This window comes from Mya arenaria, chromosome 9 (genome assembly GCF_026914265.1).
Source record: "Mya arenaria isolate MELC-2E11 chromosome 9, ASM2691426v1".
Lineage (NCBI taxonomy): Eukaryota > Metazoa > Mollusca > Bivalvia > Myida > Myidae > Mya > Mya arenaria.
In genome coordinates, this window is record NC_069130.1 from 43222677 (window position 1) to 43238841 (window position 16165).

Below are 16165 nucleotides of genomic sequence, written 5' to 3' on the forward strand. Positions count from 1 at the left end.
TAATAAATGCATGGCCATATCACCATTATAAAATTCACTTTCAAAAACATTCACATAAATATATCCATAAATGTATTTAAATGAATAAACATAGAACAACAAATATAAACTACAATAAAACAAAAGAGAAACAGGCTGAGCCATCAAAATACACCAGCAGTTAAGACACCAAAAATGGAAAGTGGACACAAATGCTCCACCATCTTTCATCAATAATGTTTGTACTTGGTTACAAACTACAAATTGTTGTATCACAGTATATGCACTTTGTCAAAATGCTAACATTTTTATTCATTCAGATATGTACATTTTGTTATAATTAAAGCAATTCTACATCTAAAGTTATGAAGATCTTAATATCACTGTCTATCACAGCGTGTGCACTGTGTCACAAATGCTATAACTTTGTATCGCGTACAGCAGATCGAGGTCTGGTTGGAATGGTTGGTATGGTGACGTTTCCACAACAGTACACTCTCCGTCATTCTGAGCCTTGGCCACAGCTAGATGGATGCACTGTACCCAGGGCTCAATGTTTTGTTGGCCTTTTGCCTTAAACACATAGTTCTGGTCTGTTGTGAAGATTTCAAACGCCTTAGGAATATCACGAATGCCTTTGCGAACAGCTTTCACACTCTGTATTTCTCGCACTGGTAACGTTTCTTTTCTCTATAGTGGAAAACATTTGTGTTATTATAAGATCTCCTACTGGAATAATTACAGCCAGGACAAGACAAAATGAAGGTATTTTCACCTTGAATAAGTCCTTGACATGGAATTTTGACCAATGACCTTAACGTGTGACATTGACCTTTGACGAAAAGTCTTTGGTCTTGCACTTAACAGCAAGCTTCACATGATGAACATTTGTGACAAATCACTTAAAAATTACCAAGTGCATTATCAAGTTGGACTTACTGATGGACATACAACCGGACGCACTAACATACACCTGGTTGACCGCCGTTGTGGTAACTATGTCTATCTCACTTCAAGCAGACACAACAAATACAGAGTGGAATAAAATCTCAAAGTGATATATGTTTCACCATGCCCTTACCTTCAGCTAACACAATCTAATTCCAGTTAGACTTTGGAGTCACATAGGAATAAGTTCTAATGTCAGTTAAATTTAGGTTATATAAAGTGTTACATATGGAATTACTTACCTGTAGGTCTAATGTGAGTTAAAATACAGTGAATATAAAGTGTAACATACCGAATCACTTTTGCTGTAAGTTATCTGGCTGCCGGAGAGAGTAAAGTATCGGGTCTTCCACCGCTTCAGAAACTTCCAGCGCCCTTTCTTCTCCTTCAACTGACCCTGTCCAGTAGAGAATAGTAAATATTATATCTTTAAATTATAAACAGCTGAGCCGTGACTGGGCTGCCAGCGGGCAGTAAAATCGGGCAAGATTCAAGTGTTCACAAACGATCATGCCTGGATCGCTATCGTGCTTCAATCACCAGTACAATTAAAGTATGATTTAAAAATTCAAATATTTAAAAAACTGTTAACATACAGCAATGACTGGACTTCCATCAGGCATCAGCTCAGACATTTTCTCCGGGTGGTTACACATGAAGCAGGCCCAGTACTTGCGAGGGGCGTTAAACTCGAACACATCAAAGTATCGGTCACCATAGGAGCTCCTGAAGCAAGGCATCCTGGTCCTGGAAAATGTTTGGATAAGACTGCATTCAAATGGAGAGAACTTTTATGTATAATTTAGAATACGTTTTGGACACATATATTTTTAGCAGTAACAGATATAAACACTTTTGATAAATTCTAATTGGATTTAAATAACATGCATATATATGCAAACCAAAGACATTCACATATATTTACTTTATTTACCGCCAATACATGATCATTAGGGATGTTACCTTTGCTGATGGGAAGGATGAGGTGACAAGTGTGATATAGCCACTGTTTCCTTTCTCCGGGTAGAGCGCATCCCAGCAATGTTTAAGGCTGCTCACACTTAAATCCTGGCTTAACGCCGAGGCTGACTGGGCCTATAAATAGATAGAATGTCATACAGTATTTCTATTTATAGCCACCATTTCCTTTCTGCCAAGCAATGTTAACAGCTGCTCGTACATAAATCCTTCCGACTCTTAGCTGAGGCTGACTGGGCCTATAAATAGATAGGAAGTCATGCAGTGTTGCTATCTATAGAGCTTAAATCCTGCTGGCCCAGGGTTGACGCTGACTCGGTCTATAAACAGATAGGATATCAAACAGTGTTGCTAACTGCTTCCCATATAAACAATTTGTGCCCTTTATTCCACACTGGAAATTGAGACGAAAATAGCGCTTATGTCTGCCGTCTGAAAATACATAATTTAAACACTTAAATTTTGCAATAAAATACAATTTGGATTCATTTTACAAAATATCTATTTCCAACTTCTGGGCGTTAGTTGTGTTGTTTATTTGATTCCTGTTGATGGAGTTATATTTGGGGGCATGATTAATTGTGTACAACAAGCGACAGACAAAGTCCCCTCCATCACTATTTGCATAGACTGTCAAATTCCCCCACCATCAATATTTGCATAGACTGTCAAATCCCCCCACCACCAATATTTGCATAGATGGTCAAATCCCCCACCACCAATATTTGCATAGATGGTCAAATCCCCATCCACCAATATTTGCATTTACAGTCAAATACCCCCACCACCAATATTTGCATAGACGGTCAAATCCCCCACCACCAATATTTGCATAGACAGACACAATACCCCCCCACCAATATTTGCAAAGACAGACAAAATTCCCTCACCACCAATATTTGCATAGATGGTCAAATCCCCATCCACCAATATTTGCATAGATGGTCAAATCCCCATCCACTAATATTTGCATAGACTGTCAAATCCCCTCACCACCAATATTTGCATAGACTGTCAAATCCCCACACCACCAATATTTGCATAGATGGTCAAATCCCCCCACCACCATTATTTGCATAGATGGTCAAATCCCCCCATCACCAATATTTGCATAGATGGTCAAATCCCCCCACCACCAATATTTGCATAGATGGTCAAATCCCCCACCACCAATATTTGCATAGATGGTCAAATCCCTCCCCACCAATATTTGCATAGATGGTCAAATCCCCCACCACCAATATTTGCATAGATGGTCAAATCCCCCACCACCAATATTTGCATAGATGGTCAAATCCCCCATCACCAATATTTACATAGATGGTCAAATCCCCCACCACCAATATTTGCATAGACGGTCAAATCCCCCATCACCAATATTTGCATAGATGGTCAAATCCCTATCCACCAATATTTGCATTTACAGTCAAATACCCCCACCACCAATATTTACATAGACGTCAAATCCCCCCACCACCAATATTTGCATAGACGGTCAAATCCCCCACCACCAATATTTACATAGACAGACAAAATACCCCCCCCCCACCAATATTTGCAAAGACAGACAAAATGCCCTCACCAGCAATATTGGTAAATAGGCAGACAAAATTCCCACCATTACCAAAATTTTGCATAGGCAGCCAAAACTCCCCCACCACAAATATTTGCATAGACCGTCAAATCTCTCCACCACCAATATGTGCATAGGTAGATATATACTCCACCACCAATATTTCAAAGGTGGACAAATTCCCCCCACCATTATTTGCTAAGGCAGAAAAAGTTCTCCACCACCCCAATATGTTAACATTTATTGCATAACTTGTACTATATTTAGATGTTCACATTCCTACTCACAAACAACTTAATAGATTGATTACCTACAACCTTGACTTTGTAGGTCATTGGAGAAATTGGTGGACTTGTTCTTTGTCCATTGAGGTGTATGGCCATACAACATATCCAATTTTACCCACAATGCCATATTTTGTACAAGGATGGGTCCTATCCGAGGCTATTCCATCTAATTACTTCCTATCAGACAATTTACCGTGTCTTACTTATACCTTATCACAATTTGTGATTTTGCTTAAGTGTAACTACAATCCTTAATAAGTGCATATGGCGTACATGTTCAACATCTACGAACTTGTCCTGCCTTACCCACAATGCTGCATTTGGCTGGTAGGGGAATCCTAGCGGAAAGACTGCTGATAAACTTCCTGATTGTGTCCATGTGTTTCTCGCAGAAGTGCTGAACACCATCTCGAAGTGGCTCAGGCTGGAAAAGGAGTTTGCCTAGTGTTAGCTTTTACTGAACTGTAAACAAGAGACCAATGGGTGTCTTGTGTTGGTTGTTATTCGTTCATCCAAACAAACGGCAATAAATGCCATTATCATTTAAGCAAGAGTTATCAATCTTGCTTCTCATTTGCATATTGTGTATTATTTGAATTTGAAGAGTTTCGGAGTTTGAAAGAAAAATATCTTTTAGAAAATCATGATAAATTAATTTTGTTAATTAAAATCAAAATTAAGTATTAAATTTGGTTTAATGAAATAATCTACTTCAGCTTGTTATGCATTAGCACTTTCTAGATAATTGTGGCCCATACCGGAAGTCCTGAACTGCTGTTCAGTGTGAGTGCGCTGTTAAAAGATGCTCTATCCAGGGTTGATGTCGGGCTGACAAATCGGTCACTCAGTGATCTCGAGTTGGCGATACTCGTTCTAATGTAATCAAAAACATTTGTGGTATGCACATACAGGTTTATAATTGAATAATGCTTTTTAAATGCCAGAAATTTATTGTATCTTGTTGTATAAAAGTGTTTTCTTTATTTTTGTCTTCACTCTTTTTAGTGAACGCTATCCTTGTCAGCGATAATACATTATACTAAAATATAGTTTTGGTTAATAAGTTATTTTCAAAGGCATGTGTCCTCCTTTCGCATACGATAAGAAAAGTACCAACCTTGATGATGGTGTGAGACTAAGCTGACTGGATGTGTTGCTGTGTGGGACTTGTTGTTGTTGTTGTTGCTGCTGCTGCTGTTGTTGCTGTCTCACACCAACGACATTACTGGGGTAGGCTGGGTTGCCAACAGTGATAATGGTCACTGTCCCTTCCTTCTGGCTGGATACGGACCGCATCTCCTTTTGACCCGAGCTAGAGTAGAAATATGTGAGGTTGACAATTTAGGGGCAAACTTTAGGTTGATAAAGGGGCAACCTATAAGTTGATAAAGGGGCGCCCTATAGGCTGATAAAGGGACACCCTATAAGTTGATAAAGGGGCACTATATATTCACTATAGGTTGATAAAGGGGCACTATATATTCACTATAGGTTGATAAAGGGGCACTATATATTCACTATAGGTTGATAAAGGGGTACACTATAGGTTGATAAAGGGACACACCATATGTTGATAAAGGGACACACTATAGGCTGATAAAGGGACACACTATAGGTTGATAAAGGGGCACACATAAGGTTGATAAAGGGACACACTATAGGCTGATAAAGGGACACACTATAGGTTGATAAAGGGACACACTATAGGCTGATAAAGGGACACACTATAGGCTGATAAAGGGACACACTATAGGTTGATAAAGGGACACACTATAGGTTGATAAAGGGACACACTATAGGTTGATAAAGGGGCACACTATAGGTTGATAAAGGGACACACTATAGGTTGATAAAGGGACAAACTATAGGTTGATAAAGGGACACACTATAGGTTGATAAAGGGACACACTATAGGTTGATAAAGGGACACACTATAGGTTGATAAAGGGACACACTATAGGTTGATAAAGGGACACACCATATGTTGATAAAGGGACACACTATATAGGTTGATAAAGGGACACACTATAGGTTGATAAAGGGACACACTATAGGTTGATAAAGGGACACACTATAGGTTGATAAAGGGACAAACTATAGGTTGATAAAGGGACACACTATAGGTTGATAAAGGGACACACTATAGGTTGATAAAGGGACACACTATAGGTTGATAAAGGGACACACTATAGGTTGATAAAGGGGAGGGACACACTATAGGTTGATTAAGGGACACACTATTTGTTGATGTAGGGACACCCTATAGGTTGAAGGTCAGAATATATGTTAATAAAGTGGCAAACTATAAAATATAAAGGGGCACACTACATAAATATATATATATATAAATAATATTGATTGAGGGCATACTATAGGTTGTTAAAAGGATACAATATAAGTTGACATGCACTTCAGACTGCTCAGAATCATGGCCAGTAAAGCTTTGGACTAAAATATCAGGCTGACTTAATATATCCGATACACATGTCTTGACTTACACTTCAGACTGTTCATAATCATGGCCAGTAAAGCTTTAGACTAAAATATCAGGCTGACTTAATATATCCAGAACACATGTCTTGACTTACAATTTAGACTGTTTGTAATCATAGCCCCAGGTCTGGAAAGCTTTTGACTTAAGTTTTGACTTAAGTTTCAAGCTGAATTAATAAAATTCGGTACACATACTACTTTTTACTGTCATCCTTCAGTTGATGGACAAGGATTCGCACACTGCTAGATCCACTCTGGGACAGGCGACTGATCTCCTGCATGTGGTCAGCCAATAGACTGTGGTGTATCAAGCCCTGAAAATACATGACGCTTTGTCTGTAAACCATTGGAAATGTATACCTGAGGTTGTAACCATCCCACCAGTTTGTGTATCATCATCTCACATACACAAAAGAATGGTTGTAATTTAAAATGGTCTTATATTTAAATATGACGTATGCAGTAAATGATGTCATAATGAAGCCCCCATGCCTTCACATGACTGTATTGAAGGTCATAAAGATAAATGAATATTCATTTTTTATTTTTCTATAAAATGCAAGGTGATGAAAAAGGTTCAGAAGAGACCTATATTTTCTTGTTGCAGTTGACATAGTGTTATATAATATAATGAAACAAAGCCAAGCAGAATTTAGTTGTGTGTTACCTGCAGGAAGACCACAAGAGAGGCCTGGTCAGACAAACCAGACAACAGGCTGACCAGATAACCCTTTGTCCTCACGGCGTGTGGCTGAAATAAAAGAATAATATAATTAACTGTATGATGCAGGATTGCAATATTTATTGGTATGAAACCTGTAATGACCAACAGAATAGCTTTGTTTAAAGTCGAAGTGCACGTGAAATCAAGCTGTTTCCACTCCTTTTAACAATTCTAAATTTAAAATAGTTTTTTATGGTAATTAACAGTACAAATGTCGTCTCATGTTCAGCTATAATTGAACCAACCATTAGCTCCCACAATATGCATGTACAATTGCAACTGCTTATGCTGAAAAATCAACTACTTAACCTGTGAGCACAGTGCCGATTCTGCCGAATGTGCATTACTGCATAACTTGACAATATATTGGTAAACAAATGAATATCAAACCATTTGCCATGGAAACTACTTAACCTCAAGACAGTGTCAACACTACTTAAACATATGATTTTGAATCCAGTTGCCATAGTAAACCCAGCATTAAAACAGTGCACCTGCACCCCAAGCACTGCCTCAATTCAACCTGTTGCCATGGTAACCAATACATCCATTGAGACGGCGCCGATTCAGTAAGCACTGCTTGTATTTAAAGTGTTGCCATGATAACTACTAAACCTTCCACTGAGACAGTGCCAACACCTTAAGCAATTGTATTTAACTGGTTGCCATGGTAGCCATTAAACCCAACAATTGAGACAATGCCAACAACTGAAGCACTGCTTTTTTGCTATCTAACCAGTAGCCATTGGTACAATTAAACCTACCATTGAGACAGAGCTGACACATAAAGCATTGCTTGTATTTGATCTCTTACCATGTAACTACTAAACTTTCCAAGTAAACCGACTTCTTTAGCACTGTTTGTATTTAACTGGTTGCCATGGTAACAACTAAACCCTCAAATGAGACAGTGAACCGACTTCTTTAGCACTGCTTGTATTGAACTAGTTGCCATCTTAACTACTTAACCTTCCAATGAGACAGTGAAACGACTTCTTTAGCACTGCTTGTATTTAACTGGTCGCCATGGAAATTACTAAACCTTCCAATGAGACAGTGAAACGACTGCTTTAGCACTGCTTGTATTTAACTGGTCGCCATGGAAACTACTAAACCTTCCAATGAGACTTTGCACCGACTGCTTTAGCACTGCTTGTATTTAACTGGTCGCCATGGAAATTACTAAACCTTCCAATGAGACTTTGCACCGACTTCTTTAGCACTGCTTGTATTTAACTGGTCGCCATGGAAACTACTAAACCTTCCAATGAGACTTTGCACCGACTGCTTTAGCACTGCTTGTATTTAACTGGTTGCCATGGTAACTACTATACCTTCCAATGAGACAGTGAACCGACTGCTTTAGCACTGCTTGTATTTAACTGGTTGCCATGGAAACTACTAAACATTACAATGAGACTTTGCACCTACTGCTTTAGCACTGCTTGTATTATCTGGATTTTGGAACACATGATACAGGGGCGGTTTAAGGAATTTACTTTAAAGGGGGTGTTACTTAGGGCATAACTCTTTGTCATGCACCCCTCCCTCGGAAACGATTATTCATTGCATAAACTGTTTGAATAGGGGTTTGGGGTTACTCCCTCAAGCAATTTATTATCATTCGTATTTAGAAATGGTGCATTTTTAACGTATATAATAACTTTTTTCCTCCCATTGTAAATTAAAAGGTAATCTTGAAACAGTTTAGAGGGGACGCGCGAAGTATGTCACATGTAGACGTAGGTATTAAAGCTGCACTCTCACAGATTGACAAATTTGACAACTTTATCATTTTTTGTCTCGGAATTAGCTGATTTTGACGTCAGTGTTTTCAAATCAGTAAGCTAGGATAACACACAATATGAAATATCTCAATTGTTTGGGAAACTGCCGAAATTTCCTTTTTGTTTAAAAGCGTTAGTAACGCCCTTAGTCATAAAATATCAATTTTAGAGCGTAAATATTAAAAACTGCGATCTGATTTTATCAGCAGTCTTATATCACCAGTTTTCAGAAATTTTTAAGCAAAATTTTGCTCATTCCAAGACAAAAAATGAAATGTTGTCAAAACGTTCAATCTGTGAGAGTGCAGCTTTAACACCTTTAATAACGTGTGAAATTGACGTCAACAGCCATCAGAAATATTAACGTGCGATTGGTTCGTACATATTTGAAGGTGAAAAACGAATACGTCTTAACGTACGTTTACTGGTAACCCAACACCCGAGCCGGGATTCAAAAATAACTCAACCCAGTGCATGTTTGATAAGTACGTACTCTACTGGTAACATTGTATTGTCATGAAAAAAGCCGAGACACAAGCCATAAATTTCGGAAATTCATCAATCATAAATTTGTCACAATAATGTACCCATAATAGAGAGGTTGCAGAAAACTCAAAGTGCACGTGTACTTGTACGTGTGGGTACACGTAGATGTAAAGGTTGCAGTTCATTTTACTGATAACATCGCTGGTACTCGAATAAATCACTTCCCTCTTGCGTCGTACGTCAGACAGGTCGTTCCAAGCTTATACAATGTACACATATATTGATGACGTAGTGCACAAAATACCCCATAGGTATACGAACCCTTACAAGTAGTGTGTCGCAACCGCTATAAACCCAGCTTTAACGTGTAACTAAAGCACTGATGAGTATGTAATGAACGCGCGCCTCGCGATACTTGGCCGACGCGAGCTATCTGCATCAGGCATGAAAAGACAACATCAGCACACACATCATCATCATCACTACCACCACCACCACCACCACCACAACCACCACAATCATCATAATTTCCTACGCCCCCACCCCATAAAATTAACCAAGTGAAGTTTGCATATTAAAATACAATCATGTAGCAGAAAAATATGCATCAATTAAACCAGAATGTACCATTTAGGACTATTATAGTGAGCCTAAATGATATTAAAGATGCTATATTTTTTTTATTAAATTTAGTAACTTATATTATTGATAGAAAAATTGCATCTTAAATTGCTTTGCGTGAATCCCATCTGTTGGTAGATTGGTAAATGTATAATTGATATGGTGGGAGCTCCGTAAAATTATGTTTCCACTTTTTGCAGTCATTGTGCTGCATCAGATGATTTTCTCCGACATTATTGTAGTCCTGTAGTCTGGTTCCCTGCTTACTGATATTCCATACAGTACGTCCCGATAACGATAGTGTTAGGGGAAGGAACTCCAGAGGTACCTGGTCAAATAGCCCCCAAGTCAAATAGCCCCCATTTTGGTCAAATAGCTCCCACACTTTTGGTCAAATGGCCCCCACTGCGAAAAATGTGGTCAAAACGCCCCCATTTTGGTCAAATAGCCCCCACTATTTTTTTATTTGAAATTGAATTTGAAGGCAACTTGTAATATTTTTAAAATATTTTAATGTAATTTGTATTATTTTTTAAGATATTTGAATGTATATTTGAAGGTATGTTGTAATATTTTCATGATTTTTGTATATATATATATGAAGGTAAGATGTAATATTTTTAAGATCCATTGCATTTACATAATTGCTAACCAAACAATTACATCTGTTGATATTAAAAATGCTTAAACATATAAAAATAACTTGCACATATTAAAGACTTATTAATTAGAGAAAATAGGGCATCTAAATTATCACCTGTGGGTTCACACAGGCGATCTGGTAATTTTTTTTATATTTTTGCACCTAAACATAGTACAAATGCCACATGAACATAAAAAAGATATGTCTATACAATGCCATTACTTTATTCCTGAATAAAAACTTAATGCTTAAATGAAAGCAAAAATTCATAAAAAATGAATGTCAGAGACTTGACCAATACACCAAAGGTCCTTCCAAACGAGCTACTGCTTAGCTTGTATAGCTCATGTAAGTTTTGATGTTCAACTATTAAAGCAAGTCAATGTACATTTTGTTCGATCAATTTTCTTTAATCGTCTATCTTTATGATTGAATGCAGTATAATAAATGCTGACTTGCAAGTAACAAAATTGACATTTTAGAATAAAAACATTTTATTCAAACAATCTGATCATCCAATTTATGCCAATTCTCCAAACATAACCCAAATATATGTGCACATTTTCTTAAAAAAAGTGAATGAAACTTGCCCAATCACCATACATGCTAAGTTTTTTAAAATGCATTTCAAGGAAATCTGCCTTTAAAAATCTGACCCCAATTTCTCGAAACAACTTAAGCTTAACAGGCTTAAGAAGCTTATTTTGTACAGCAATATTAATTATTGAATAAAACTTAGTTTTATAACAGACTTTAAATAGATTTAAATAAAATCACCAAAATTGGAATCATACAAATCGAGAGACTCCTGGAAAATATAAAACATTAATGACAAACTTTGAAAGAAAATCATCTTAAATTCCAGTATTTAAGTTTAAAATCCACAAAATTTAAATGAAATCACCAAAATTGAGATAATAAAAATCCAGACTCTGCTGGAAAAAATAGAACTTGAATGAGCTGCACATTTTTAAGTCACTAAAATGTTTTGAGCTAAACATATACATGTATCACTGATCTATTGTTTTAATACTTGACAAGTTTGTAAAATGTTTCACCTCTTAACACAAAACATTTATAAAACTAAGGGGACTAGATTTTCAATAAACCTAAACATAATAATCCTGTTCAACATCAAAACTTAATCATTGACTAGAGCCTCATGACTAGAACCATTATACATAAAATGAATGCCACAGAGCATGATATGCTCACAAACGTAAAACATTGTATCAACAGATGACTAAAAACTAAGCAATGACAATTACAATACAATCTGTCAGAATTAAATTTAACTGTTGTACACAATCAAGAATGTGAAGTAATTAATTACACTGCAGTTGAGTTAAATGTTTTTACATCCTTCTCTTCTTAATGAATTTCTTTCCCCAAGTTTTTGCAACACGGCCATTTTCATGGCATAATTTACATAGTGGACGCACTTTGGAGAATTTTGTGTACATATCCTGAATGTAGACATGATTGTCATCCAATAGTTCATCTTCAGTTCCACAATAACAACATACTGGTGGCACAACTTTGCTGAAGCCTGAACTGTAATACGCAATTTCAACATCTGACGTGCAGTTACTCGCCCTCAGTGTGACCAGACCTGAATCATCTGCCATGGGATCACCACATACCTACAGATTCTCCTCTTTCATCCTTCGAAGTAGAGCATCCTGCATGAGAACAATAACAACTTAGAAAAAAGACCTGGATCTAACAGAAACCAGCAGAATAATGTCACTATATTGTCACCTGTCACAACCACATACGCCTGGTAAATCTATGCTTACCATACACAGGGGTCGACACTAACTATTTTCCCAAGGGATCCCGAAGGGACACCAACATTTGAAATCAGGTGTCTCTTCCTGAAATTAGGAGTCCCTTCCACTTTTTACATTTTTTTCATTGTTGAGCCTGTTTTAATATTAAATTCAGCATCCTTTTACTTTTCAATTTGTAATGCAAGTATACACCACCATATTATACATGTTTTTAGCAGCATGTAATGACAGGTTAGTATCACTGAATGGCAGTGAGGTATATTTTGGTCTCTAAGTTGGTAGATTGGGTTCAAAAGCGGGAGAATGTCTAAGTCCCTTTTGTTTTCAGTCATAAACAGAGATGGATACAATGTAAACAAAAACTTGATGTTGTTACTATTTTTAGATTTTTGGAAAATACGCATAAAATACATCATGGTTCAGGGTCTTGTCAAATGTTTTTCATTAAGAAACTGTAGGAATATTACATCTGGCTTGTGAAAACTCCAATCAATATTTAGTCGAGCTGTTGATAAATCAATCAGACTGCCTAACAGTCGTAGTGCATACTGGAAGAGCAGACGGCCAAAAATTGTGTATACATGTTAATTTTCGTGCCAAAAAGTCAAAAAAAAAAAAATTTGATTGAATTAATGAATAAAACCCTGCAAATTTTATTTCTATTATTTTTTCATCAAAGCATCAAATATATGTCTTTAAAATTAACAAAGAATATTGATAAGTTGAATGCCAATTAACAAAGAATGCTGAATGTAGGATGCTGTTCTTTTGTGTCGTAAATGTTACTGTAAATACTCAAAGGTCGTATCATATTATATAGAAGGTATCACCAGAGTTGGCATCTTTTTGGGCGGTTCTGACACATTAGCAAAACAATTCCACATAAGTATTTTACCAATAATAAATCGTTTATTTATAGATTCATGACGTAACTATAGTCAAATAGTCAGCTATACTTTCGCTTTGATGAGTCCGATAATGATAATTATTAATATCGTTTTGACATGTGCTGTCAAGAAATTTAGGGGAGCCCGAATTTAGGTAATAAATTAATTAAATGCTACTTATTTATTGATATTTAGCGTTTATCAGTCATAAATTTAAGTGTCCCGACGGAATACCGGACTTTGAAGTTCATGTGTCCCTCCTGAAAAATTGGTGTCCTCGGGACCCCGTTAGTGTCGAACACTACATACAAGACGACCCGGGTTCGATTACTGGCCTGGGCGCATGTGTTTTGTTGGTGGTAACCAAGCCAGAAAAGTGGGTTTTCTCCAGGTACTCTGGTTTTCCAAAAACACATCACAATCCACACTCTTGTTGCGCAACATCGTTCCAACTTAGTGACTTAGTATAATTATGTACTAAATCTCAATAAATAAAACTATAAGTCAGTGGGTCAGTCAGTATTAATACAGCCAGGCCCAAAAGGGGCATAACAAAAACAAGTACACATTTATAACTTTACAAATGTTGTTTTCAATTTTTTTTAACAGGTATACAAAATTGTTCTTATGTAAATCCATTCCATTGAACTAACCAGTATAAACACATTTTTCTTTACTATGGTTACCTGTTCTATGTCTGTTTTACTTGGACTGTACACAACCCTGGGTTTACGGCATTCGGCACACCTGACCACATCACGAGCCTTAGGAGCCTGGACATCAATATAAACACATGTTAATGACTTGTTTTCCTTCAGGCAATAAGAAACAACCATTTGGTTAAAGACAACATACAAGTATTTTGCTTGAAAAATAAAACTGTATAACACCTTTAGAATTTAGGGAATGGAATTGCATGGTTTCATAAATACAACAGTTTTGTTTGTAAATGAAATTCATTTCTGTTATTCTAAAGCATAAAGAAAAAGTGAATATTTTATACATGAGGATCTTAAACCGGTGAACTCAAAACAAGGCATGCATAAAAATTAATGCCTTTCAAACCTCAATAACTTTACAGTCAGTGATATATATTGTAACATATGACATGATACACTTTTATGGACAAGTTTTACATTGTAGTTTCCCTTTACAGCCAAACAAGTTTCTTGTCAGTTGCTACTACTGGTAAAATACCTTTAGAATTTCTCTATTCTTCTTGTCCTGTTCAACAGCTTCATCATCGAAGTCCGTGCTTCTAGCCGAGGGACGGAATTATTAACAGTCAAAGGTTTTCCGTACACCTTTAACAATAAACAAGTTAGAATAAGTCAAATACTTTCTCAGTAAAACACTTGTGACAATACAAAAACTGTTAGAATTTCAAACTTCTTCAGATAGTATAGGTACTGAAATATTGCTATTGTCTCCCATTTATTAAGGCTTTTTATGTGTCTCATTATCTACAATGCTCAAGTTTTTACTATAGTTGCTCCAAAATCAAATTCTAAGAGCCTACACAATGAGCTGTGGTACATAAAACTAAAACCTTAAAAGCATGTGTAAATTAAACAAATAAACAATGCTATTTTTCTTTCTTTAACCACACATTTTAAACTTAATGTGAAAGATTATTTTCAACAATGAAAAAATATTCCCTGTTACTATTTAGACTATTATAGAGTAATGTTTTACAAAACATTTTACCTCCTTAAATGGCAAATAATGTGCCCCACATGCATCTGGTGTTGGCTCTAGTCTAGTCTAAAATAATAGACGTGTTATACGGGATTCTTCCAATCCCTAACGTCTAAACGGGAATGTGCAAAAAACGGGGGTGTTTTAAAAATATTGAAATTGTTTTAAATGAAGTATTTTATGGTTGAAATTGATCATAAAGAGTTATATTCATATTTCACCATGTAAGTGAAATGTTATTTTGCACTAAACAAGCATTTAATGCATTAAAACAAGTTGTTTACCTCTCTTATAAAACAAAAGTTGACTGACACAGACAACACTTATACGAAGGGGAACAACTCGATACAATCGTAATAACTCGGCCTCCTCCGACAAAGCTTCGAGATAGACCTCGTTATACAATCGTAACAACTCGGCCATTGCCGAAATGTTCCGAGCGATTTAAAACTGTGCCCTAGAGCCTTGCAGGTGCCCTTCATGTATATATCGTTATGTTTTGACAGAATGAAATGAAGAAAACCCGTCAAACTCATAATTATAAGTTGGATATTTATTTTTTGTGTACGGAACTAATATCAAATAACATTATCTGGTAATATTTCTTGTTTTTATGATATTTTATAGACGCTATATGCTTTAACCCGGAATCCAGATCGGAACAACTACCCACTTTTGATACTTAACAATTTGTACGTGAAGGATTTGCCATATCAAAAATCTAAAAAAAATCCGTCAACGTACAATTATTTGGACTAGTGTTGGCTCCGGCAAGAACGACAGCTTTTCGTACATCGTCACATTACGTACTGGATTCTTATTGAGGTAAGCGATTCAGGGGTATAGTTTAACTTGGCAAGTGTGTTCGCTTTCGTAAATATGTCGATAAATTTATCAATCTTTGCTGTTTGTACCGCAAGCCGCCTGCTCCCCACTTTTCCGGGATTTATGCACGCGATAACAGTTTTCATGGAGGCTGCCATCTTTCTTCTGGATACATTCGATTGACCGATGTACGGCTAATCGATTATGGGTTACAAAGCACTAAAATGTGAAAAACGTCGGCGATTTGTGTTCGATACGACGGAAAAATGCCCGCTCCAAAAAATACATTTTGACATATTTTTAATGATGCGGGCGGAAGGCAAATTGAAATATATTTTTTTTGATATTGAAAAAAAATCGTGCGGGAAATCCGATGACATAGAAATCAATTTGGTGTGGCCTAAGTCGTATTGACAATTTTTAAGTGTATATATTGCATATGG

At 36.5% G+C, this 16165-nt stretch overlaps 1 protein-coding gene across 1 annotated transcript; it reads right to left on the reverse strand.

Moving 5' to 3' along the window:
• Nucleotides 1-369: 369 nt before the first annotated feature.
• Nucleotides 370-15880, reverse strand: LOC128246055 (protein melted-like). Its single transcript, XM_052964264.1, has 11 exons — nucleotides 15642-15880; nucleotides 6926-7009; nucleotides 6454-6572; nucleotides 4883-5077; nucleotides 4524-4638; nucleotides 4072-4189; nucleotides 2234-2337; nucleotides 1862-2022; nucleotides 1524-1674; nucleotides 1220-1324; nucleotides 370-669 (listed from the first exon to the last, which is right to left on the reverse strand). Exons 1-11 carry the CDS (start codon nucleotides 15690-15692, stop codon nucleotides 370-372), a joined length of 1503 nt encoding a protein of 500 aa, XP_052820224.1. The 5' UTR covers nucleotides 15693-15880.
• Between the last annotated feature and the right edge of the window lie 285 nt (nucleotides 15881-16165).